This window comes from Monodelphis domestica, chromosome 1, assembly GCF_027887165.1.
Source record: "Monodelphis domestica isolate mMonDom1 chromosome 1, mMonDom1.pri, whole genome shotgun sequence".
Taxonomy (NCBI): Eukaryota; Metazoa; Chordata; class Mammalia; order Didelphimorphia; family Didelphidae; genus Monodelphis; species Monodelphis domestica.
The window spans coordinates 143,642,211-143,669,310 of record NC_077227.1 but is presented as its reverse complement, the minus strand read 5'-3'; the positions used below and the strand labels follow the sequence as shown (position 1 = coordinate 143,669,310).

General features: G+C 32.8%; 1 protein-coding gene across 6 annotated transcripts in view; it reads right to left on the bottom strand.

The window, feature by feature from the left end:
- Positions 1-4,130: 4,130 nt before the first annotated feature.
- ASB7 (ankyrin repeat and SOCS box containing 7) overlaps positions 4,131-27,100 on the bottom strand; it is a 40,271-nt gene continuing 17,301 nt past the window's right edge. For all 6 annotated transcript variants that reach the window (XM_007479451.3, XM_007479450.3, XM_007479453.3 and 3 more), the window contains 2 exons: positions 20,256-20,861; positions 4,131-9,061 (listed from right to left, as the gene is read on the bottom strand). In XM_007479451.3, coding sequence (XP_007479513.1) covers positions 8,922-9,061; positions 20,256-20,861 — 746 coding nt within the window. In that variant the 3' untranslated portion in view covers positions 4,131-8,921. The remainder of the gene's footprint in view (positions 9,062-20,255; positions 20,862-27,100) is intronic.

Sequence of the window (27,100 nt, the reverse complement as noted above, 5' to 3'; positions counted from 1 at the left end):
TCAGAAGAAATCAAAGTTATGGTTGTATGAAAAAAATGATCTAAACCACTATTGATTTGAGAAATGCAAATTTAAAGAACCATCTCATGTCTATCATAAATGAAAAATGCTGAAAGGGATGTGGGAAAATAGGTACAATAAAGAACTGATGGTGGAGCTGTGAACTGGTAGTCTAATCATTCTGAAGAATAATCTGGAACTAGGTCCAAAGGGCTATATAAGACTGTGCATCCCCTTTGGTGCAGCAATAGTAGATCTGGGTCCCAGGGATCAAAGAAAGAGGAAAAAGACCTTTGTGGACAAAAATATTTATAGCAGCTCTTTTTGTAGTGGTAAAGGATTGGAAATCAAGGAAATGTTCATCGATTGGGGCATGGCTGAAGAATTTGTGTTATATTATTGTGATAGAATACTTCTCTATAAAAAATGATGAGGGGGAGTGCCAGAAAAAACTGGGGAGACCTATATGAACTGATAAGAAGTGAGTAATACAAGATTATTGTAACACAGTAACAGCAATATTGTAATTATGATCAACTATGACACACTTAGCTACTCTGATCAAGACAATGCTACAAGACAAATCTGAAGGAGTCACGATGAAAAATGTTATCTTCCTCCAAAAAGAACATACGAAAGAGTGCAAATTGAAGTATACTTTTCTCACTTTTTTTGTGACATGATATGGAAATGTTCTATATCACTTCACATGTATAATTGATACCATACTGCTTGCTTTCTCAGTAGGCAGGGAGGGGTTAGATTCCATTTTGCATGTGATCTCTACCCTCTCATTCCTTCACTCACATTTCTACATTTCCAATGGCTGTAACTTAGCTAGAAAGAGTTCATGAACATAGGAAGATCTCTTTTTTGTGTAGAAAAAGAGAAGCCCTCAAGACATCCTCTCTCTTTAGAAACTTGCTTAAGGTCTGAAGCTGATGGTCAGACTCTGTCAACAAGAGAAAGCTAGGTGGTGCAGCGGATAGAGCACTGGGCCAAGAATCAAGAGATCTGAGGTTAAAATGAGCCTCAGACACCAGCTGTGTGATCATGGGCATATCATTTAACTTGTGCCTCAACTTCCTAATTTATGAAATGAGGGTAACAGCAGGACCTACATTACAGGGTTGTTGAAGATCAAATGAGATCTCATTTATAAAGCACTTAGCACAGTGCCTGGCACATAGTAGGCATTTAAAATATGCTCCTTCACTAAGAGAAGCTTGATTTTTGAAGACTACTTGTGATTTGTATTGGAGAAAAGGCCTTGCTTCACGCAGAAAAGAAGTGACCTGTCCTTCTACTCTAATTAATCACATACTCCTTGGGGTCATATCACAGTCCTCCAGTGGGATAAGGCCCACACTTTGGGAAAAAGTGCTAACAAGTTTGGCTATCATGTTATCTGCTTGGCAAGGAGATCAAGGTCTTTTGAACTTTACTTTTTGTTTATAACACCACTATCCTTCCAATTACTCAAGCTCAACACCTCTGTGTCATCATCAACTGCTTTAATTCACCTTACATAGCCAAGCAGTTGTCAAAATTTGTCATTTCTTACTCCATATCCCTCATATTTATCCTTTTTTCTTCTCTCATTTAGCAGAAAACCTCTGCTCCTGAGATCTTTGTGCCCAGTGGCTCTTAAAGTGCTCCTCGAAAGGCCTGTTTTTTTCTGAACTTGTGTCTAGCCCTAAGCCTTATTTATGTCTCCTCTTTTCTCCCTCTCCTTCTCCCCTATCAATTGTTTTCTGTGCCTTTGGGGACTATGATCTGTTGGAAAGAGAAGAGTAAATGCTGAGAGGCTAAGTCCTTATTTATATAAATGTATGGGTTTTGTTGCAGCTAGGTGACTCAGTGGATAGAGAACTAGGCCTAGAGACCATAAGTCCTGGATTCAAATCTAGCCTGACATGTTCTACTCACTGCTTTTCGGCCTTGAAACCAATATATAGGACTGATTCTAAGACACTAAGGGTTCTAAAAAAAAAGTATGGTTTTATGAATCATGAATAAACAATCAGAAGGAATTTTAACGACCTAATAAAGGATTTGGTGGGTAGGGTAAAGCATGTTTCTTTCCTATTAGTGACATGAGGTCACATCAAGTAACTAACACAATCATACTGGTGAAATTATTTTTTTATAAATCATGAGCAATAAATACAAAATAACCAGTTATCCTTGAAATGATATTTCTTATTGTCTAAAATGAAACCCACCACTTCCTTTATATACTTTAAAATTTTTTAAAATTAAAAAGCATTTATCACCCTCCTACCTCTCTTTTAATAAATACCTATGACCCATCCTTCCATTTTGGCACACTTTCCTGTTGTCTTCTGGATTAATTTATAATGAGATTGTTATATTGCAGTTTCTTTCACTAGTATATCCACTCATTGGTCACTGGATGGGATTGATTTCAATAGAATCTCAAAAGCAAAAAATTCTACTTACTAAGCATCTACGAACTGTAATTTTTAGCATCCTCTCTTCCTGTTCTGTTACCAGTATGGCAGACATAGAAGGGGTTGTGTAGGATTCATGGTTGTTTTAGATTTCAGTGTTTCATGGGTTGCAATGGGTCAAATACATTTTTTATCACACATCCAGCCCACTAGTGACAAACTATTCTGTACTTAGCTAAACTGGACTTTGAAAACTATTTCCCTTGGATTACTTACAGCAATTGCCAAAGCTTGCATTTGTTCATTTCCACATGATGAAAGCAATGGAAAAGAACTACATGGAGAAATCGAGTATAATGAACTTGCTAACAATATTTTTTTCAATATAATAAACATCACTGTTAGAATTTAAAAGTCTGAATGTAATGGTGAAGTAGCAAATTACAACTGCTAATTAGTCATATGTAATGAGTGTTCAAGATACTAGATAAACACACGCAAAATTATTTCTCACTCAACACTACTCATTTGGTAGTTTTACTCAGTGCAAGAACACTCAATAGAAGTTACATACTGCAACATTGTCTTTTACTTTTTTTTGAAATCTAGTAGAAGTAGCTACCACTAGGAATAATTCACACGATATTCTAACAAAAAGTTAAGTGTAAATCCTCCCTCCCCCATGTCTGGAATATTTTGGAATATTTTGCTTCTTCATTCCTGCTTGTCTTCTCTGGCTTCCATTAAATCCTAATTAAAATTCCATCTACAGGAAGCCTTTCCTGATCCCTCTTAATTCTAATGCCTCCCTCCTATGATTATTTATTTATCCTATATATACACCTTGTTTGTATATATCTTTTTGCTTATTATCTCTCCCAATAGACTGTGAGCTTGAGGGCTAGCACTTTTGCCTCTTTTTCTATCCTTAGCACTTAGCCCCATAGTTGGCACATATGAAGTGCTTAATGTATACACATGTTCAATGACTGATACTCCATTAGGTATAAATGATGGAAAATAAGTAGCACAGAAACTCTAAGGATGTAATCTCAAAAATATTTTCTGAGATAAAAGTGATTGGACCTTAGTAAAAAGCAAACTAAGTGAGGGCATATTTTTAAACTAGTTTTAAGCAAGTATTCTATAAAATGTTATTTTGGGGTGGGGAGAGGAGGAATGTGGTATAGATGGGAAGAAAACATTGAGTACTAACCTGATTTGAAACTTCTGGAGAGGAAGAAATAGCACTTAGCTCCAAAAATAACAGAAGGAAAGATCTGTATCTATGTGCCAGATAATACTGGAATGTCTATAGGCAGATTATCATTATTTTATTCATAGTGCTTATCTACTCATCATATAATGGTTATTTACTAGTTTCAATTGATGGCTGTTATCTAAGCTCACCTGTCAGTCTGTTGGTATTTAAACATTCTTGTTTCACTCAAAAAAAGAGTTACTACATTACTTATGCCTATTAAATGGTGATCACACTTGAAATACATTTCTATTTGTATTTATTTCAAACCAACTTTCTAATTAAAATTATACCTATAAAGCAATATAATTTTAAATCAAAGTAATGCTACTTTTAAGATGTACAAATGACAAAATGCCAAATAATGATATATTTTTTCATTAGAGAGGAATGTAATTTAGTAACAAAACATTTTTCATAATTTTAAGGTATCACAGTCAATACAGGACAAATAATTTGCTCAATCATGTTTATTTGAAATGTATTAATCATTCCTATATATAAATGTGTATGTGTATATTTTATACACACACACAAACACACACATAAAATAACCTATCTCTTTGGTGCTGAATTAAAATGCAGCACAGATATATGAATTGGGCAGATCCACAATTATCCTAATAAAAATTGTTTACAGAGCACCTACTATATGTAAGGCACCATCTTCAGAGAGCAACAAGAAAGAAAAACAAGGAGTACAGAAAAAGGAATCTGAGGTATTATTTTTAGGCCACAACTCTCTTACCTTGGTATTTATCCAATGGATAAATTTCTCAAAATCTGCCTCAAGTATCAACAATAAAAATTGTTCATGTATCAACAGTATTTCTGGAAGGCAAAAGAACATCTATAAAATATGCTAAGATCAAATCTCATGTTCTTCTTAGCATAAAACTAGGTGAGTGATAAAGAACTAATCACTACTTTTCAGGTATCCATGTCTGCCACTTATTCCTGAAAATCAAAATTTCTGAATATAAGAATTTAAAATCTTTACTAGTATGATGAAAGTCATGTTTCAAAACTATAGAACTTCTTTCCTGATATAGAAGTAACCAAAGAACAGAAGATGGTAGAGTTGCGTTTAATTTCATTTTTAATAACTTTTTAATAACTAACTGCATTTGGACTTGCAAATGTTTTCATCAAACAGATAATCTCTTATGTCAATAGCTGGCAAATCATTCTTATAACCCATATTTCAGCTAAAAAAACAAATAGGGTACTTATATAACACATGAATAGTGCTAAAGTTAGACTTACAAACAACTTAGTAATTTTCCAAATTCGACCCACCTGTTGATGGCCTTCAATAAGCCAAGCACTTAGTAGGTTTGTACTAAGGTGTTATTATTATTTTTAGCTAATATACTATATAGAATTTTCTTTTCAAGGAGGTGATGAATCAATCACTAGAGTTTCAACTACCTTTCTCCTTTAGATCAATCAGGACATATTATATGTTTGTCTGAGGCCAGAGTCATTTTGTTTCCTTCTCTTTGAGGCCTAGGTAAACTATTTCAAACTAATTAACTTGTCTTAATATACCTTTTTGTATATCCCCTTTCTGTGTGGCACATATGAAAGCAGTAGTTGAATTTCCCCCCAAGTTTGGGGCTAAGTCAGCTTTTGGTTAAGTATATGAATGTGTTTTGATTTTGGGAGATTACAGATTTTTCATTTTGAGAATCGTGACTGGATGATAAAGTTCACTTGAACAAAGGTTTAATATCTGATGATTTTATCTACATCAGCAATGGCTTCTATATCATGGTCTTACATAATTCCTGGTCAGTCAATATAACAGCTGATACATGAAAAGTGGTTCACTTTTTTCTTCATAAAACAGCTGGAAACAAAAAAAAGTTAAGACAAACTAGAAATAAACAGGACAAGGCTACAATATTTTTTAAACCAGGTTTAAGTTTTTTTTTTCTTAAATTCAAATTGACCCAAACAAAACTTACATTACAAAGGAAGAACAAAATACATTATGATATAACATACAAGGAGTTACATGGAAGCTAAATTTGTGGGCAAATTGGAAGTTGTTCTTATCCCAATCACATTTTGGGCTAGTGAGCAACTCTGCAGAAAAGTTAGGATTTCAATTTCCTCATGGTCCACTCTGGTAATCAAACTACATATTCTCTTCTCTTTCAGGGTGTGTATGAGAAATGAATCATGCTCCTCTTTGTCCAGATGTGCACTTCTGCTACTGCCAATTCTAGCCAGAACACTAAATTCTTTAGCTGAAGTGCTGTTCCAAGCATGAGTGATAATGAATTAAAAACCAAAACAGTCAAAAGCCTTTCAAACTAACGAGTATGGACTATAACATAGTAAATAGTTTAGAAATATGGGAATTAAATAATCTAAAAAACACTCTTACTCTGCTGTACATTTATAAACACAAATATTTACAAAACACTCTGCTTAGTTTTAAAGGATGAGGTTTGCAGTTCATTAATGATCATAATCTTTTACTCGCCTGCGTCTTTGGTGTATTTTCCAAATATATTTTTTAAAGGTTTAGTAATAAGTTAAATAAAGTAGTTTAAAAGAAAACTATGAGGATCAGTGAAAATTATAATATGGTCTCAACTTTTTATAGTCAAGATTTTCTGGTATAATCAAATCAGTTTGTTTTCTGAAAATCCTTGTTCTATCCAAATTGTGACAACAGAATAGTTCCATGTAAATCAAATTCAAATACAGACTAGCATTTCAATCAATAAATTCCACCAATTACCTAGATAAATTTTAGATACTGTTAAATGTGATATATGATTGGGATTTTATTAATAACAACAAAATAAAATGTTCTTTTTAAGTTACCAGTATAATCAAACTTCAAACAATAAATAATGGAATTATACAATTCTTCATTAAATAGAAATTTCATTTCCAGGAAGATCTCTCATAATTTTTCTGAAGTCACAGCAGCAATGCAGAACAAAGAATTTACCTTAATCTGATTTGTTTATCTGGAACTCCCTGACTAAAACTCAGTGGCTAAATCAGCTTAGAAAATACCGATGTAACTTTTGAATCAAAATGGGGGGAAGAAAAGTTTTAAACTAAATTAATAAATTAACAATTATGGGGAAAATCTTATGTTAAGACAACTAACATAACTTCTCTGGAATGCCAAGAAATTAAAGAGTGCAAGGCTCCCATGCCATCCTACTCTCACCTCATCATACCTAGGTGCTGCAATTTTCTGATTATAAGACTAGACACGGTAACATACATGGAGAGGAGCCAGGTGGACTCAAGCAATGCAAGTGTCCCTAATTAACCTTTATTAATCCACCCTGACCTGGGAATCACCTAATGGAATGAGAAGGCAGTTAAATTCAGACTCCCTTTTTATTTAGGATGTGGCCTCTCTTTGGAGACCACTTTTGGAAGCCACATTTTTTCACTATGAAAAGCACAGACCAACTCAAATCCCACAATGCCCAAGTGATTATAACTCTTTAATCACTACTGAATTAGATCATTTTTTAACTGGTGTCCTGGAAATGAAAAGCTTTATGGATCATATTATCAATCTCTTCTTTCTGTAGGCCTTCATTTTTGAAAACCTGCTCACTGCCTCGGCACAATAGAGTAAGTATGCCTCACTGCCATTGGATATTGTGCCTTCGCACTAACATAATGCTTTGTGCTTAAAGCTACTACTTCTGGCTCTAGAGAGAGAAAGCCAAAGGAGAGGCCCAATTCTGAATTTAGCTACATTTTTCAGTTAAACCATTTCCCTCATATTTTTTGATTTGAAACTAGCAATACAGAAAATAATAAGAACTGCTCCAGCCCATTTATGATAATGAACTCATTACCAGTACCTAAAACTGTGAAAAATCTACAAAAACATTAAGAACAATGACATTCTGAAGCTATTATGATGCCAAAGCATGTACAGAAAACACTTCAAGGGCATCATCTTAGATCTTTTTCGGTCCCAGAAATCTTGTCAATTGTTAAGACACTTTATCATGTCTTATGTTTACAGTGCAAATATGTACCCAGTCAACATAGAAAATGAAATCATTCAGCTTTATAATTTTTCAAGTTATAGGGGAAATTATTTTTATTACTATATTATGAATTATGTAGATTTACCAAATATGCAGTCCACAGACATTTTATTTGACTTTATTTGGAAAGAAAATTGAAACTACTCCAAATTGTTTAACTGCATTAAAGCAAAATGTTTTCATCAAATTCTGGACTATATTTCAAGAGATCTACCAACATGAGTGTAAAATCTATGCTTGGAGTGAAATAAAAGTATGAATCCAGCAAGAGGCTAAAATCAAAACTTCAACTGATATATTATGGTACAGTGATGCAAAGTTAAGATGGCAGTCAGTTCTTACTTTCACGGGCATATTTAAGTTGGTTATGGAATGATGAATGTTAAAATAAAACAATGTATAAAATACACCAGAAATATTATTGCACTGGAGGCACTGTTTTAGAAACAGAATAGATTAGCTTTATAAAGTTATCTTTCCCATTAACTTTTTTTTAAAGAACATATTCAACAAAGACAAAGAGAAAGTGAGACATGTCTCTGTGTAGTGTACTACTGTTGTTAAAAAACAAAGTTAAAAACATGAGCACACCAACAGAAAAGCCGAGGTACTAGATTTATGGTATCTTAGCTATAGCAATTAGGAAAAGAACTGTATAAAACAGCCAATTTGTATTCATTAAAATGGAATGGGGTGACTATTTCTTTTAAAATTTCTTATGGCATTTTCCAGCATATCCCTGGACCCCCTGCATAAAACTATACCTCTAAACCTCACTCAGCTTAACAACTGCTCAGCTGGTTTACAATACCATGCGTGCCAATGGAAACCATAAATGTTCTGAAAGGGGTAAATTCTCCATTCTAAACCTGCACGCTTCATTAAAACAAAAACAAAACAAAACAAAAAACCCAACAACAATAACAACAAACACAACAATTTTCTAAATGCAGTATTGTATAGAAAGCTTGGACCTTTTAAACTTGGACCAAGAAACCAAAATTAAGACCTTCTAGCATGTGGTATAAAAAAAAATCCCTCCCTTACAGTGAAAAACAAACAAAAAACCCGAAAGCGTATACCTGCCTTCTGACTTCACAGCAAATCAGAAATTGCATAGGATATACTTTGTGCAAGGCAACAAGCCTTTTAAGTATCTGGTATATATCTCCTAATCTTGCTCATGATGTCCCATTGATATCAGATATCATCAAATTTGTGTTTTAAGTAGTCTTTCATGACCTTGGCAATTGGTAGTTCATCAAGTAGTTTTAGGTTTTGAAGGCCTATACATTGGCGAATTTTAATTCGGCACAGGTCCTGCAAGTTTCTGGGCTGCCCTAAAAAGAAAATTAGAAAAAAAAAGTTATAAAGCTAAAGTTGCAAGATCTAAGGTAGCTTTTTGGTTTATCTCATAAGGAACTGTTTTTCTAATTACTTTTACACAGCCTGTTTTTCTATTAATCAACTAACCATGTACAGGAAAAGAATAACTAACTGCCTAGTAATTACCTAAAACTCTTGATGACCAATTTCTTTCCATTTTCAGATTACTGACCCACCCCCTTTTATCTATACCCCAATAGAGAAAACAACAGTGATACATATTTTCTATTGCTGCTCCTACAACTTCAGTTCTGAGGCTGTATTACTTTTATTGATGAGGAGGGTTCATTTGATCTAGCTGGTAAACTTCCAATCATGTGGTCATTGCAACCAAGAGCAACCTTCTTCCCATCACCCATGTTTTTCAAATTGTGCTTAGGGAATGGTATTCAAATCAACATCATCACTGTTTCTGGAAAGGGTAAGTAAATTCACTACCCATTAACTCCATTCATCATCCCTGTGACTTCCAGAACAAAGTATCCTTCCTTAGCTATCACTTTGCAATATATGCTCCATCTCCATTAGAACATAATCATCTTGAGGGAAGAAACTTTCTTTTATATCCGTATTCTCATGTTTAGCTTAATGCCTACTGCATAGTAATCATTTTCAGCAACTTCTTAAGTGGAACCCAGAAGAGGTTTTACTGTAAAGTAATATAACATTTATATTGGCAAAGTGAAAATCTATCTTATAAAATAACAGATACTTCATAGACTACATGGCTACTTTATTATTTAAGATTTTTATGGTCTGATAAAATGTTTTTAATGCTTTTAAAAACTATGCTAGTTAGATAAAATAACATTTGTTTATAGTGTAAATCTAAAATGAAGTTTTCTGTGATTGAACCACCTCCTCAGAGGAAGATGTTTGATACATAAGTTCTTTATAGGAAACTTTATCTTTAAAATTCTATCAGGATAATGGTTAACCAATCCCTAAAATATGAGAAAATGTAATCGTGCATATGTGTGAGTGTGTGCATGTGTATACAATATACACTGACATGCACCTGTAATGACAAGTCATGGAAAAGGTTTGAAGTAGAGATCAATATGGGGTAAATCTGTTACAAATACTGTATATATTCCTATTATAAAAATTGTCAAAGCAGACAAACTTATGCATGCTCAGCTTACAGATAAGCACTACCTAAGATAAGCCACCTAAGCATTGTTGATCTAGCAAGAAGACCAAGGAATTACAAGACCTTTTCCCCCTTTACCCCTGCCAACATCTGGAATTTCCACTATGTTCTACTCCTCCTCAATGATGCAGAATTCACTGTTGCTTGGGCTCTCTACCTACCCTGAGTGCTAATCCAAGGCTGGATCTTTGGTAGGAAATGAGGAAGTCCTGTTCTTTCTATTATCTCTCCTCAAAAAGGAAATTTTTTTTAGCCCAAACACTTGTCTTGCAAAGTAGTATTCCCTCCAATTCTCACTCCAACCCAGCAGCCAAACCAGATTGGGGTGGCCATATAAACTCCATATAGTTGTCTCCAATTATCATTTACATACACATTTATTAGGAGAATAATCTATCACTGTCATTTTCAATAAATGCTTACATAAATCTTTCCTTATCCAGCTAAAAGGATTCTTAAAATCTTCAATTCAAGGTTTACTGCTATATACAGATTATCTGCAATACCTGAAATAAATTGCAAACAGTAATAGAGTAGAAATTAATCTACAAAAGGGGGGAATTAATACTCCCATTTTAAAAAATGAAATTGTAGAACCTAAACTATGATATTTCCTCTCAGTATGAATGATCACATTATACATATGGTTGAAAGCTATATTCCAGATTAATTTATAGAAACCATCACAATAATATATCCAAAGAAGAAAATGTGAGCTAGTCTAAAGCATGATATATTGCTGTGTCTTCTGATGTAATTATGATTTAGTTGATTTCTGCAAACATCTTCCTTAACCCTCTCTGTGAATACATATCTTCCAGGGCTAAGTCTCAATGGAAAACTGATCTAATTTGTTCTTTTTTTCCCCTTAGAAAATGAGTTAAATCCTTTCTTATTTTGAAATTTGACACTTGAAAAATATTTCTTAATGAAATGCTGTTTCTTTTTGCCACTCTTGCATTTCTAGTCTTTAAAATTAAAGGAAGGGCCAATGCTATAGAAATGGAAATTATTCCAGGCATTCTGACAAATGGAAGGGTAAACTGAGCCTCTCTAATCACCAAGGATACTTTTACAGATCAAACTCCTTGCTAGGTAAAATTATTTTCCTCTCCTTGAAATATTTAATCTCTGTCCATTGGGTATATAGAATAACAGTAAATTTGCATTTTTATATATCTCTGAGATTTAAAGAGTGTCTTTCAGTAGGACTATACATATCTCCCTACTTTATTTTTTATAGAGATGTTCTAGGAAACAAATGGTTTACATAATATATCTCAAGTCAAATAAAAAAACTGCACATAGGAAAGAAACTAAAACTCTAAATGCCTCTGAGTTGAACTGACTTAGCAAAATAATTTCCCCTTTTTATCTAACATAGTTTAAAAAAATTTCCTCACAGATTCCTAATTAAAAAAAAAACTATTTATATTCACAAGATTGTGAGTCTTATAGTACCATAGATTTAGAGCTAAGGGGTAGAGGATTATCAAGTCCAACTCTCTCATTTGATCAAAATATATAAACAAAATAAGTTTTCAACGAAAAAAAAAACCCTCTTTTTTTCATTGCTATTATCATTATCAGTGTATAAAGGGAAATTAACTACTACCTTAACTTCCAATAATTTAACTCAAATAGAAATTAAATTCTATGGGATATTGACTTAGGAAAGCACAAATTAATGTTATCTGTGTTGTATTATACATTCATTTTGTTAACAATTTCCTCATTATGTTTTAATCTGGTTCTGGTAACAATGGAGAATTTTAATGGTGTCATAGAGTGGGCCCCTAAAATTGACACCTCTGTTCTAAGACATCAACCACTAAATACTTGTAATAATACTTTCAAAATGTTTTCACATATTTCACCTCATTAGATCTTCATAAGAACTGTGGTGTCATAGTAGGTAAGTATAATATTCATCTGAAGATGAAACTAAGGTTCAGAGACAAAGTAATTTCTCTAAGAAATCAAGACCTAATTAATAGTTTAACACTAGAATTATTGAATGGCAAGAATATTCTTGGAAATATTCTGGGACCTATTAGGAGAAGTTATACACTTTTGTTATATTACTAAAGAAAATTAGGTAATGATATGAATAAAAACATATACAAGAAGATTACTATAGAAAAACTGGCAATTGTTCATTCAGATAGCACATGTTTGAATGAATGGAGGCTTAAAATGCTATAGGAACATATGTACTGATTCAGATACTATGTATTTGATTGCAATATTATTTAAAGAAATAAAAAAACTAATCCATGTACAAAATGAAATTTACTAAGAAATTTCACGAGTGCCTGGGAATACTGTATATCAATAACAAAATTAACAAAGCATATTTTCTAAACACAGCAGATATTTAATAAATGTTTGTGGAATGAACTTAGTTCTTACACAAAGCTGCATACTTGTAATATTTTTTTGACACAAGACTGTGCTGAGTAAAAAAAATTAGATAATATATCTAAAGTGCTTTACATATCTTAAAGTGATCTATAAATGTTAGCTCTTATTGTCACTTCATTATTTACAAATGTTTGAAACTTGCAATATCACCAAACTACAAATAAAGGGGGTCAGGTGAGTGGAGGGTAAAGAAGTAAAAATGAGGAAAAGAAATTAAGGAAAGGGAAAAAACCAAATATGTTTAGGAATGTGGCTTGTTTAGTATCCTAGAAATTCATTCTTATGCTGGTTTGTAAGTACTCAAATGTCTATAAAGGTTTTAAAAGGAGAAATGAACATGAAGATAGATCATAAAAAGTACAAATTAAAGGCCATACCAATTGTTGGATATACACAAAAACTGCAAGGTAATCATACTGAAGACTTTAAATATATTCTGTGACAATTCAAAGGACATTTTGATTTTTGTAAAAAATCTATCATAATGGGTGGATATAAAATAGAAGTAAATCAACTCTTACAGGCCCATCACAAACCATGACATATTATCATAATTTCTGGAATTAGAAATTCAAGTCCACTCACTTATGATATCAAAATTACAATGATGACTGGTTAAAGTTCTTAACTTAGATAAGAAACAATCTAAAAAATATACAAAGGCAAAATATCTGTAATACATAGCACTTAAAAAAAACTGAAACAAGAAAGGTTGAGGAATTTTTAGAATATGAATATGAAAGAAAACCCTGAAACTTTTCCTAGATTACTCCATACAATGTCACTATTGTTAGTTCAAGGGTCTTCACATCAGTACAACATCTGGAAAAGCCTTCCTGTACCTCCTTGCTTTATCTCACCATCTCATTTCAAAATCCCACCACAAACATATGTTTTCTCCTTTTCCTGTGCCTTGGAATTCCCTTCTCATTCTGCTATTTTAAAAACTCTATAATTTCACAGTAACTTAAAACAGTAAAACATTGAATATAGTAGAAACAAGATAAACAAAATCATAACTATGGACAAATGCAGTTTTTTTTTCATAATGGGTGGGTATAAAATAGAAGTAAATCAACTCTTACTGTCTTTTTTTTTAATAGTTTAGTGAAAAATCACTAGTTATCTAAAATCAAAGCCTAACTTTAATTAATTTGCAATCAGAACACATACAGTGTTAGCTATGATGAGATCTTGCCTATAAATCATATTTTCCATAGGCAAGTTATTAGTTTTGTCTAATATTTTCAAGTTGTACTGAATGTCAAATCCTAATAATATGATACACTCAAAGTGAAGTCTTTGAGTAAGTATAGAAAGGCATACAAAAGAATAAAAATTCAAGAGAAAAGCATTCATTCAATCTACAATCTCAAGCAATCTGATCTATGATTTTATATTCCATTCCTTCTAACAGTGATTTTTTTAAGACTCGTGATTGAAAAATGTAATGAAGGATCTACCTTGAATATCTGAAATTACCTTTAATTTGCATATAGTTCAAGATAATCTTTTACCAAAGAGTTCCTCTGTAATGCTACTTTGATAAATTCCTTTGGTTCTTTTAGCTGATACATCAAGGAAGAGTACACAAAGGAATGCATGAGCTAATGCATTTAATAGAACTTGGTGTAATGTTTTTGTGCAGTGTTCTAGTTCATATGCCTAACATTGCACTGTATTCAACAATATAGGCTTCAAACTAAGTTTCATTGCCTTGAGTTAAAAAAAAGGTGTTGTGATTTTATTGTTACTTTAAAAAGAGAAACTTTGAATGGTTATACTTCTTCAAATGAAAACAGCTGTAATTAGAACAAAACTGTAAGTTTAGGGTCACTGTTATCATAAAAAAGTATTTTTAAGCTTCTCCCAAAAGGCTATATACTTGGTGCTTTTCAGAGCAAGCCAGACAGAAATCAGTCCCTACCAGATTAGTGTACAAAGAAAATATTCTAAAACTTGTAACCCATTGATAGTTTCTAGGACTTTAAAAAATCTTACTAAACAACAGCTAACATCTCCTCTACCATTTAGGGAAAACATTAGCTTCAATCATTCATTCATAAGAGAAAATTAAAACAGGACTGAATATTATACATCTTTCATAAATTATAGAAAATCATAGGAAAGTGCTACTCAATGAAGCTTCATTAAGATGTTAAGAATAAAACAACCAATAAAGCACATAATGCCCACTTGCAGAATATTTATTATAGTTCAACTGTACATGGTATTCAAATAAAGAACAGATAACTATTTTTACTATGTCAAATATAGAGTAATGAAAATAGCAAGAAAAAAAGAGATAAACCTAAACTGAAATAGTAGATCTGGAACATTGCTTAATAAAAGCTTGTCAAAAGGAAATACTTTGAAACTTGACATATATACAGAAAAATAAAAGGAAGTGCTATTTTACATAGCAGGCCATAAATATAAGGGTTTAATACTGCAGAAGCTAGTAATGGAAAGAAATATAAATGGAGCCATAGAATTTTTGGGTTGAAAGATAACATCTAATCTTACCTACTCATTTGATAGATGAGAAAATTGAGGTCTAGTGAGATAAAAAGATTTGACTAAATTCACAGCAAGTCAGTGGAAAGGCAAGGACTGGAAACCTAGTCTGAAGTAAGAGTTCAGTATCTTTTTCAATTCATCACACTTCCCTGATACAAAACTCACCTTTAAAACTGATGTCAAGTAGGCCATCTATATAGGCTTCCAGAGAAAATCTCTGGGGTTTAGGCAATAACCCTCTAGTTCACCCAGGATGGCCACTCCTATGTTTTTCACATTTATAAAATGAAGTAAAGAAGGTGCTTTGCTAAAAGACTACTTTTGCTACATCAAAGTAAAGCTCATCTTGAAGATAGGGTATTGGATAACGGAGATTTCACAATGACTTGTTTTACTTTAATATGCTATAATTATGATTTTTCTTTATTTATATATATATATATATATATATATATATCATCAAGAGATACAGAGGGATAGAAACTAGATCTGGGATTTCACTGAAATAAACTATCAGATGAGGAAATTTCCTCTACCAATACAGAAGAGTATGCATCTCCTCTGCAATTTAAAATCTCAGAGAAGTGCTAAACCTTAATTGGTTAAATGATTTTCCCCAGGTTCAAAAGCAAATTGTGTGTATTTCCGACTGGTTCTCTATCCTATTATGCCACATTGTTTCGCAAAAGATGATTAACAGACATTAGATAATTAAAGGCATAATAAAAGAATTGAAAAGCAAGGAGAGATCTTTGTCCATGTGCCTTATTTTACAGTGGAGGAAAATGAGGCCCATTTATTGAAAAATAAGTCCCAGGTAAGAAGAAAGTTCCCATAGACACCAAAATATTTAAAATAGACTTTTTGTGATAGCAAAGTCACTAACTGGAAAAGAGCTAAATAATCTGTGATTCATGTGTAATGGAATATTTTTGTGCCATAAAAAATGATAAATACGATGAACACAGAGAAGTGTGGAAAGATCTACAGAAACTGATTAAGTGAAGTAAGCAAAACCAAGAAAACAATATATATAGCTACACTAATGTAAACAGGAAGAACCACACACAAAAAAATCAAAAGCAAACATTTGCAAAATTATAGAAAGGAATTATAACTCCAAAGAAGAGATACAAGAAAAGTCTATACCCCTTTATTGAAGTGGGAGGTATGCAAATGGTATGCTGCACACATTTTCAGACTTTTTTGATATACTGATCAGTTTTGCTGATTTTTCTCTTTCTTTTTCTTTAAAAACATGTATAATATAGGATGGCTCTATGTGAAGAAGAGGGCTACAAGTAAATTTTGCATTTTTTAAAAAAAGACATTAATAAAAACATTTTAAAAAGTAAGTCCCAGGGTTTTAAAATTTTAAAGCAACAGAGATTTTCTTTTCTTTTAAGATCAGATAGTATATATATAGTCAAAATTCAGATGTAATTATCTTTGAAGAGCTGGTCTATCTAATAAATTTTATGTTCCTACATAATAATCATCATGAGGTAATTATGATTTCCTAATATGTTGGGGCTCTAAGTTTATAGACCAAAAGTTATTTAAAGTGCAGTTCATAACATAAACATGAACATTTCAGTTTATAAAGAACTGAAGAGGTGATTGTATATGAAAGTGAACTTCTGTTATGAAATTTTAAAGTACATATTAAATATAATACAACAGTAAAAAAAAAAGTGCAGTTCACTTCCATGTCAGATGACTGAATGCAGTTTCCAGTTTTGACTCAGTACTCCCTGAACTTAGTAAGGGTGGGCACTTTCCTTCACTTTGATTTTTCATATCATAAAAGAGAATGCTAGTGAAGAATAGCTAGTTTTTCATGTAACCATTAACTAAAGAATTCACCAAACCAATACTCAGGTCAGACAAGCATTCCATTTATTTTTTGGCAGAAAACAATCTTAAGAGAACTGAAGCTTAAGATAAATTAAATGATATCTATTTTTTGAATTTAGGAAGGGGTCAGAAATCACTCCAGAAAACTGTAATTAGATTCCTATTTTCTCTATTATTTACTACATAGATATTTACTGAGCACCTACTATGTTTAAGGCACTATGCTCAGTTCTTTGGGAATACAAATATGAATAAAAGTCTGTTTTATTACAGTCCAAGAATTAGTTTTATGAATAAACATGATTTCAGGTCTTAACCTCTTTATATATATATATATATATATATATATATCCACATATCTATATATTAAGAATATATATAAATATATAAGGAATATATATGAAATATTTATATACTCTTCTGGAACACAAATGTGGTTGACTCCAGGAGCTCTGGGACTTTAACAATAGTAGTTGAACAATTTTTAGCTACTTGTTTTCTGCAATTAAAAAAAATAAATTCTTAAATAAATTTATATCTCTTCAACTAACCACAATTTATTCTCAAAGTCAGGAGTTCTTAAGCAGATCCAAAGACCCTGAAGGAATCCAAGGATGGATCTCACAGGAACTATGAACTTAGGAAGGAAAAAATATTTTCATTAATTTTAATTTCTAACTATTGGCATTTTCTTCATTTACAAATTTCTACCATATTTACATTCTGACAAAGAATACTGAGGCTTCAGATTGCTGAAGGGGTCCATGATATAAAAAAAGTTGAGAACCTTTAGGCCACAGAGAGCCAAAATTTCTAAAAGAAGTAATTCATCTGCCTGATTCCCCTTATTTTAGCAGTTAAATATCTGTTAAATGGTGAATGGTTTACAGTATTAATAAATGGCAAGTGTGTCTTCTTGGACTTGACTTGCAAAGGTTAATTCAACTGAGTCTCAAAAATGTGACATATGATGAAAATGTGGCATATGAAATTTAAAAAAGGAAATATGAAAATTCTTCAGGAGATATGATATGAGAGAATTTTGAATCTCTACTTCAGGGTCGTTTTATCTGTGACAATACTAAAGTCCTTATCAGTGCTGAAAATGAAGAATGCTAGGAAAGTTGCTGAGAGATGCAGGGTTTGAAATTTCATTCAATACAATACCTTTTTAAAAATCATAGCACCAGAGACGAAGTGATCATGGTTAGATGGTGAGAAAGAAGTAGTTATATCATTGTAAGCATAACCTTCTACTCCTGCTCAAACTCTTCTTGAGCTCAAATTATTTTACCTAAATAAGGACTATGAGGCAGGCCATAAGGCCCTTCCCTATGTAGTTAGATTCACTTATTTTAATGTTAGTGACACTTAATGGTAAAAACTTTAACATATGAGACCAAAATACTTAAAACTCTAACATTTTAAGTGTACAATGTTAAGATTACATCTTATATAAATAACGACCAAACACAACATTTAATAGCCACAAAAAAGGCATAGGGGGATGGGGAGGTGGAGCAGGGATGAAGTACAACATTAAATATTACTTTTAAACCTCAAGACACAAATAGTAACATATATAAGCTAACTAGATGGGAGTGGGAGTGGGGTGTGATAGGCATGGTACAGTAGAAAGAGCACTGGGCTTAAGAATTAGGAGATCTGAATTTAAATCTTGGTTTTGCTCCTTAATAGCTCATTAGTCTTGGGCATTAAATCATAATTTCCTACACTTTAGCCTCCTCACCTGTAAAATGGAGATGATGTACTAATTCAAAAAGATGATGTGAGGAAGATGATTGGTAAATTTTAAAGGGTTACATAAAAGTGAACTGAAAGTCTTGACAGTTTTGTTGATAGATACAAAATAGCCATCCCTATTGGGAAAAACATGACAGTGTGATATTTGATATATAACACATGTACTGATCACATGGATCTTCCTGTAGAAAAGACGGCACATAGTCAGCCATTGTATGTATCCATTATTTGCTAGTGGCATAATATCATGAAACCTATCTGAAGATGATTGGCAAAGCATGGTGATTTCCTTTTTAAAGGAAAAAATGCCAAGATGGATATAACTTGTCTGAAATCAGAGGCAAAATTAGAACTTTAAATTTGATTTTTAAGTCTTATTTCTGAGCCATATGTATCTTATTTTTGTAAAAGGGTACATCTAAATGATTAAGGAGTAGAATATTTCACTTATAAAGAAAAGCCCTAATTTTTGCTTTTAAAGGAGCACATATAAAACTGAAGAAACCATGAGAAATGATTGAAAACATTTATACTATAAAAATATCAAATAAGATGAAGAGCAGTAGTAATGAACATTTAGTTTGACAGTACACAGGGTTAAAATATGATCTACAGTGACTGTCAATTCCATTATTCAAATAATTGACTGATTTTTATCACATTACTAAACAAAATGTTCCAATAAACCACCAAATTATTTTGCTCTCATCTAGGCTTGACTTTATTTTTTCCATCCCCATGAGCATAATATGTTTCAAGAAACTAAGAATTTTCTAAAAAACTACTAAAAAGTAGTGTAAGCAGCACGATATAGGCAACAAAACAGGTAAAACGAATGTTTTCTTATCTGTAATTGTTAGGATGAACATATTCATGAAATAACCAAATATAAAATTTTAACATTGCTGTTCCTTATATTTAAAGTTCACAATATACAAAACACTATAAACAAATTAAAAAGATATCACAATTACATACTGTAATATGTTTGAATATCACTCTATATAAAGACAATAAAACTCTTGTTGATGTGAATCTCGATATCAAAACTGTGGATCCTGAAAAGATTTAAAAAAGATAAACCTTATGGCCAAAAGGATTTGTTTTCCATTGTTCTAGCATGGACCTTTTGTAATTTCCTTGATTCTCTTTCATCCTTCTCTGATCTCTTCTACTGTAAAACTATAACTATCCCCAACACTAGTAGCAGCATCCATTCCCCTTTAATTTGTGACAGGATGTTTAATATGTGAAGGTAACTTCCTTTTTATAGAACAAATAAAATATTACTTACCAGTCAGAGCTGCTATGAATGATTGATGCCTGACATTACATGAAGTTTGTAAATGCTTCAAATTCCTCAAAAGAAATATGCAAGAGTAAAAAGAACTGCAACAATAATGACAATTATAATAAAATATATTACATACTTGTTACTTCTTGTAAGAAATCCAAACAGGGTCGACTATTTCCAGAAATACTTATTGAAACAGCCAATGGGGTCTGTCCTTCATAGTTCCTTGTGTTAGTGTCTGCTCCATAATTATATAACATTCGGGCACAAAGCACATCATCCCTAAGGGCAGACAAGTGTAATGGTGTCTGTCCATCTTCTAAGCGACCCAAGTTTGTGTCTGCCCCTCTTTGAAGGAACATTCGGCAATATGAGTGATTGCTTTTGATCACAGCGTATCGTAACAGGAAACCATTTTGAATGTCGATATTGGCATTGTGATCCAGAAGGATTTTCACACAGCTTGACCTCTCTCGGATAATGGCTAGCTGAAGCGGTGTTGTACCTTTATCACTCAGTGGATCGACCTCAGCCTTGAACTCTAGCAGGAGTCTGACAAATGAGTCCCTACCATAGTGAGCAGCTACATGGAGGGGAGTCCAACCATCATTGCTTTTTGCATTGATAATGTCACTTCTGTATTCAGATTCTAACATCAAGCGTGCAATTCGGGCTCGACCATGCATGGCTGCATAATGAAGAGCAGTGAAGCCTCCAATTAAGTCCTTAACTGTGGGATCAGCTAAAGTTAAAAACCAAAATAAAAAATGTTAGAAAACAATAAGAGAAAAAAACTTCACTTCAAAACAAAAGTTTAAATAAAAGTTTTTGAATGAACACATAATATTCTTTTGACTAGTGAAATCAGAACTCACCTTAAAGGAAAGTTATCAAATCTAACTTAATAGAATGAGGGTAACAGATCACATAAGCATTTGAAAAGGCATCCACAAAACATAGAGCTCCCTGACAGCCACATCATTTTCTTGTGGCTATTTAAGACCAATTGCCTACATCTCTCTTCTAACTATTACAAACTTTCATCTCTATCAGATTTTCCTCCATTTCAAACTTTTTATTTTATTTCTCTTGTACTGCTTCTTAGTCTTAAAGAGAAGCATGTGTAGCAACATCTGCTATTCCAAATTGCGGATGTGCTGTGGTCTGGCAGATTGTGTTATTTTAGGGTGTATTAGGTAAAAGTTTCTTTGTGGTCTGTAGGATTTCCAAAGCATGTAAGATATATGTCCTTTAAGAGATCTTGATAAAGCATGTTTTTATAAGATGAAAAGTCTGTTCTGAATTATTAGTTTTACAAGAACTTTGGAATTTACAAGAATGTAAGCAGCACATTGTGTGAAAAATTAGAAGAAACCTCTGTTGTGTAAATATTCTTATTTTTGAAAACCATACAAAACTCTCCAATCTGACTGACTTAAGAATGAAACTACAATAATCTAAGACCCTTTATCTATTGGCATTGCCTAAGATGTTCATCACCTGTCCTAGAATCTTTAAGCCAAAGACTTCATCAGCAGCTGTTTGTGTCTCTGATCCCACCAGCACTGCCTGACCAACTGGTCAAACAAGGGCAAGAGTTTTTTCTGTTACCTGACTAAGTAGGTCACTTTGTTGTGCCCATACTTCTATCAAGCTAGCATTAAATGCAAAAGTTAAATTTGTCAATTTAAATGACTTATTAAAATACTGTTTTGTTCATATAAAAGACTTATTTTAGCTTGTTTCACGGATATAGAAGGGAAAGCTTTTGAAAAATAAGCAGCTTTCAAAGTTGTGGAATTAAACATTCATATGTTGCTCAACAAAATGCTAAAACAAATACTATGAACAATGCATTCAGTAAAAAGGCAGGAAACAGTATATAAGATATTGGGTAATATCTGGGAAAAGTAAAATATTTCAATGAAATAGATAATGCAATTTATAAAAACACAAAGATTTCAAGACACATTTATAAAAATATACTTTGATTTCATTGGTGTGAGTACTCCCTTCATAGACCCAGAATGCACAAGTAAATTGTTGTTGAGTGTGGGGAGTCAAAAAACTTAATCATTTGCTGGTTGACTTTTTGGTGATTAGTCTATCTGAACTTAGCTAGTCTAATCTTCAGACAACAGATATATGGTTTATAATCAGGCTTGTATTCAAAATCTTTTCAGCATTGAAGACATGATAGCCTATGCTGCACTGGTATAGCCTTTGAAAAGCCAGGATTATCTTCATGCCATGAAGAGGCACCAGAGAATATTGTCAATGGACGTTAAAACATACAAAGACCAGAACCAAGGGCATATGGTTTTATTTTCATAGTGATAGTGAGAATATCATGGTTTGTCTTAGAGGTAAGTGACAAAACTGAGAAACTATGTGATTAAAAATAAAGTCAGCCAGAAACTTGTTTTTAAAAAAGTATTCTACTGCCACCTCCTGGTGTAAATTGTCATGAACTGAGCTACCTACATTGATTTTTGGCACCTTTTACCAGTGGGAATACTTCTATTCAATCAAGTTTGTTTGTTTGATGTAAATAAGTGTAGCAGTGAAGAAAGTGCTACTATGCTTTTCTAAAACAGATAAGCAACAAGAGTCATGAACTGTAAAGGATTTCTCCACTATTATTAAAAAAAAAAAAGATCCTGTTCAAGAAGTTGTCTACTTCTGTCATATTGGGGCATTTACCGTGCCTTCCTATCAGTGAAATTGCTGGACTTTTCTTTCTTCTCCAATTGTTACTATGGATGAATTTTCGCTATATAGTATAAAGTATCCTTTAGTGGTCCTTCCTTCTACGCTAATTTGTTCTATTTATCAATTATATTAAAGTAATGATCCTACAACTTAATTTTTTTAATGTTGGGTCTTCCTTTTCTTTTAAATGTGGCTTATATCTTATTTCTTAATTAACCTGGGTTAAATTCTAAATTTTAAACACATCAAAGAATTATGGAAAGAACCTTTACTGGTACAACTCCTTTATTTTACAGATGAGGAAAGGTGAAAAACACAGACTGATTAGGCTTAGCTATATAGAAAGCTAGTAGCAAACCCTTATGGCTAATACCAGTTTCCATTCATTCCAGGACTTTTCCCATGCTCATGCTACAAAAAAGAATATGCAGTATGATGGTTGTTTAACTGACATGACTAAAACTGACATATTATTACAAACCCTTGAATCTCCACATTTTTACCTAAGTGTCTGTAGCATATACATCTAGATATGTTCATGCTAAAAGTTTTTACAACTATTATGTCATGGAAGCTAAATGATATATCTTGAATATTTTGCTTCCACCAACATCACAGTACATAATAGCAGCTCAAATTAATTAATCTCAGCAGTTAGTAAAGAAACGCATTGTTTGCATATATAACCAAACCAAATTGGTCACAGAGTTTTACAGAATATCTATCATTACATGCCTAAGGCAAAAACATGGGCTAATTTTGTTTAAAGGGATATATATATATATATAAGTTTAGGTGTCAGGAAACTTATTAAAACAAGAATGTCACAAGTCAGGTTAATGCCTATTAGTATCATTATTACTTGAAAGCCTATGAACAAAAGATGCTAAGCAAAAAAAGGGAGAGGGAGAATGAAAAAAGGGGGAAATGAAAGAAAAGAAAAAAGGTGTAATATATTGCTTGCATAAATCTGCTATAGACATGAATTTTTCATGAAAGAAATCTAGGAGAACAGCCTCAATATTTATGAACAGCTAATTTTGCTCAGAATTCCTACAATATGTGTGTATAGCATATTTGTGAGTTTTTATTTTTGTTCTTAATTTCCTTTATTTGTAATTTAAAGTCTTCCCCAGGAAAATTCTATCAATGATATATACTTACTGAATGTTAACCAAATTAGGATAGATGTTTTTGCTTTGCATGTTTTTTCAACTTCAATAGTTTAGTCAAGTCTTCTCTTTCCTGCTCTGTACAGATAATATAAAGACTATGTATTTTCACTTCTGAAAATCACCACTGCCATTACTAAAGTTATATTCCCAAAATGTTAATCTCTCAAAATGCCTAACGTGGTTATGTGATTTTTGGTTATTGTTCAGTTGTTCAGTCGTGTTTCACTCTGTGTGATCTCCACTCCAGGTCCTTCTATCTTTTACTACCTCCTTAAGACCATCCAAGCTCATGTTTGTTGTTTCTATGACACTACCAATCTAATCCTCTGCTGTCCCTTTCTCATTTGGTCTTCAATCTTTCCTAACATTAGGGTCTTTTCCAATGGGTTTTGTCTTTTCATTATGTGGTCAAAGTACTTAAGCTTTAGTTTCAATATTTGTCCTTCCAATGAATTATGTAAATTTAAATATTGACTAATTTGATCTGAAGGGACCCTCAAAGGGGTTCTCCAGAACCATAGTTTCAAAGCATCCATTCAGTATTGCTTAGCCTTCCTTATAGTCCAACTGTCATAGTCATATTACTGGAAAAACATCAGCTTTAGCTATCTAGGCCTTTGTTAGCAAGGTGATATCTTTCCTTTTGGTATGCAATCCAGATTTGCCATAACTTCCCTTTCAGGGACCAAGCATCTTTTAATTTCATGGCTCAATGCAGTGATCTTTGAGGCCATGAATATAAAATCTGACATTACTTCTATTTCTTCTATATTTGCTGATAAGTGACTGAAGTAGTTGCCATGATTTTAGTTATTTTAATGTTATGCTCCAAGCCAGCTTTTATACTCTCATCTGTCACCCCCATCAAGAGGCTTCTTATAGGTGTTTCATACTTCTTTCCCAATCTTAAATCAATCTGTTATTCTATGTTTGGTTCTAATAGTTGCTTCTTGGCCTGCATACAGGTTCCAAAGGAAATAAGATGATCTGGTACTCCCATCTCTTTGAGGATGTGCCACATTTTATTGTGATCCACATATTCAAAAACTTCAGTGTAGTCAATTAAGCAGAGGTAGAAGTTTTTCTTGATCTCCCCTGCTTTCTCCATAAGCCAGTGAATATTGGCAATTTGATCTCTGGCTCCTCTTCAAAAACCAGCCTGCACTTCTGGTAATTCTAGGTTCACATATTGCTGATGTCTAGCTTGCAGGATCTTAAGCATGGCCATCCTGATGTATGCAATGAATGCAATTGCTTGGTAATCTGAATATTCTTTGGCATCGTCCTTCTTTTGGACTGGGATAGAAGCTGATCTTTTTCATCCAGTTGCCACTGTTCAGTTTAACAAATTTGCTGGCATATTGAGTGTAGCACTTTAACATATCATCTTTTTACTATTTTAAATAGTGCAACTGGAATTTCATCACCTCTTATTGTTAGCAATGCTTCCTAAGATCACTTAACTTCATGCTCCAGGATGTATAGCTCTGTATCAGTAACCACATCAATTGTCATTATTAGTGATGTTGAGATCTTTTTTATAAAGTTTGGCATCTCTTGTAATTCTGTTAAATCCCCATGATTTTTGTCTTTTTCATGCCTTTTTTTGCAAGAAATGTTCCTTTGATACTTCTAATTTTCTTGAAGAGATCTTGCCCTTTCCAGGCTATTGTTTTCTTCTATTTCTCTGCATTGTTCATTTAAGAAAATTTTCTTATCTCTTCTTGTTATTCTCTAAAATTCTGTATTCAGTTAGATATATCTTTACCTTTTACAGTTCCTAAGCTATTTCCTAAGCTATTTGCAAAGCCTCATCAGAAAAGCTATTTTGCTTTCTTGCTCTTTTTCTTTGGGATGTTTTTTGTTCCTGCCTCCTATACAATAGTGCAAATCTAATCCCTTAAATCAATTCATTACTTCCACCTCATAATCATATGAGATATTATTTAGGTCATACCTAGATGTTGTGATAATTTATTATATTTTCTTCAATTTAAGTTTGAATTTTGCAATAAGTTCATGATTTGAGCCATTGTCAACTCCAGCTCTTGTTTTAACTGACTATATAGAGCTTCTCTGCTTTTAGCTGCAAAGTACATAATCAATCTGATTCTGATATTAGCCATCTGGTAATGTCCATGTGTAGAGTCATCTTTTGCATTGTTGAAAAAAATATTTGCTATGACCAGTGAATTATCTTTACAAAATTCTATAGTCTCTTCCCTGCTTCTTTTTGTACTCCAAAGCTAAACTTGCCTGTTCTTCCAATTATCTTTTTTTTTTAATCTTTGCCTTCCATTTTGGAATCAATACTGTGTAGTAGGTTCTGATGCATAAGAGCAGTAACTGCTAGACAACAGGGTTAAGTGATTTGCCCAGGGTCACATAGCAAGGAAATATTTGAGGCCAAATTTGAACCTAGGACCTCCAATGTCTAGGTCTGACTCTCAATTCACTAAGTCACCTAGTTGCTTCTTCCCAATTATCTTTTTGATTTCCTGCTTTCCAATCCCTTATGATGAATCTGGAATCTCTCTTTTTTTTTGATTGTTATTTCTAGAAGATATTATTGGGCTTCATTGATCAACTTTGTCCTCATCAGCACCAGTGGCTGGAGCATTATTGTGATGAATGGTTTCCTTGGATTCAAACAGATATCATTCAGTTATTTTTGAGATTACACCCCAGTGCTGTTTTTATTGCCTTTATTGACTAAGAGGGCTGATCCATTTCTTCTAGGAGATTCTTACCCAAAGTAGTATATTAATGATTATCTGATTACAATTTATCCAATTAATTTCATCTTTGACAACCAACTTGACAACAATTGACATCATTGACAACCAAGTTATTGATATTTAATCTCTCCATGACTACATTCAGCTTACCACAGTTCATAGATCATACATTCCTAATTCCTATGCAGTACTGATCTTTACAGCATTAGGTTTTCCAGCTTTTTTTTTTCACTTTGACCCAGTCATTTCATTCTTTCTGGTGCACTGGTAATTGTCCTCTGCTCTTCCCCAGTACTGTACTGAACACCTTCTGACCAAAGGGGCTCATCTTGTGGTGTCATATTTTTGATAATTTT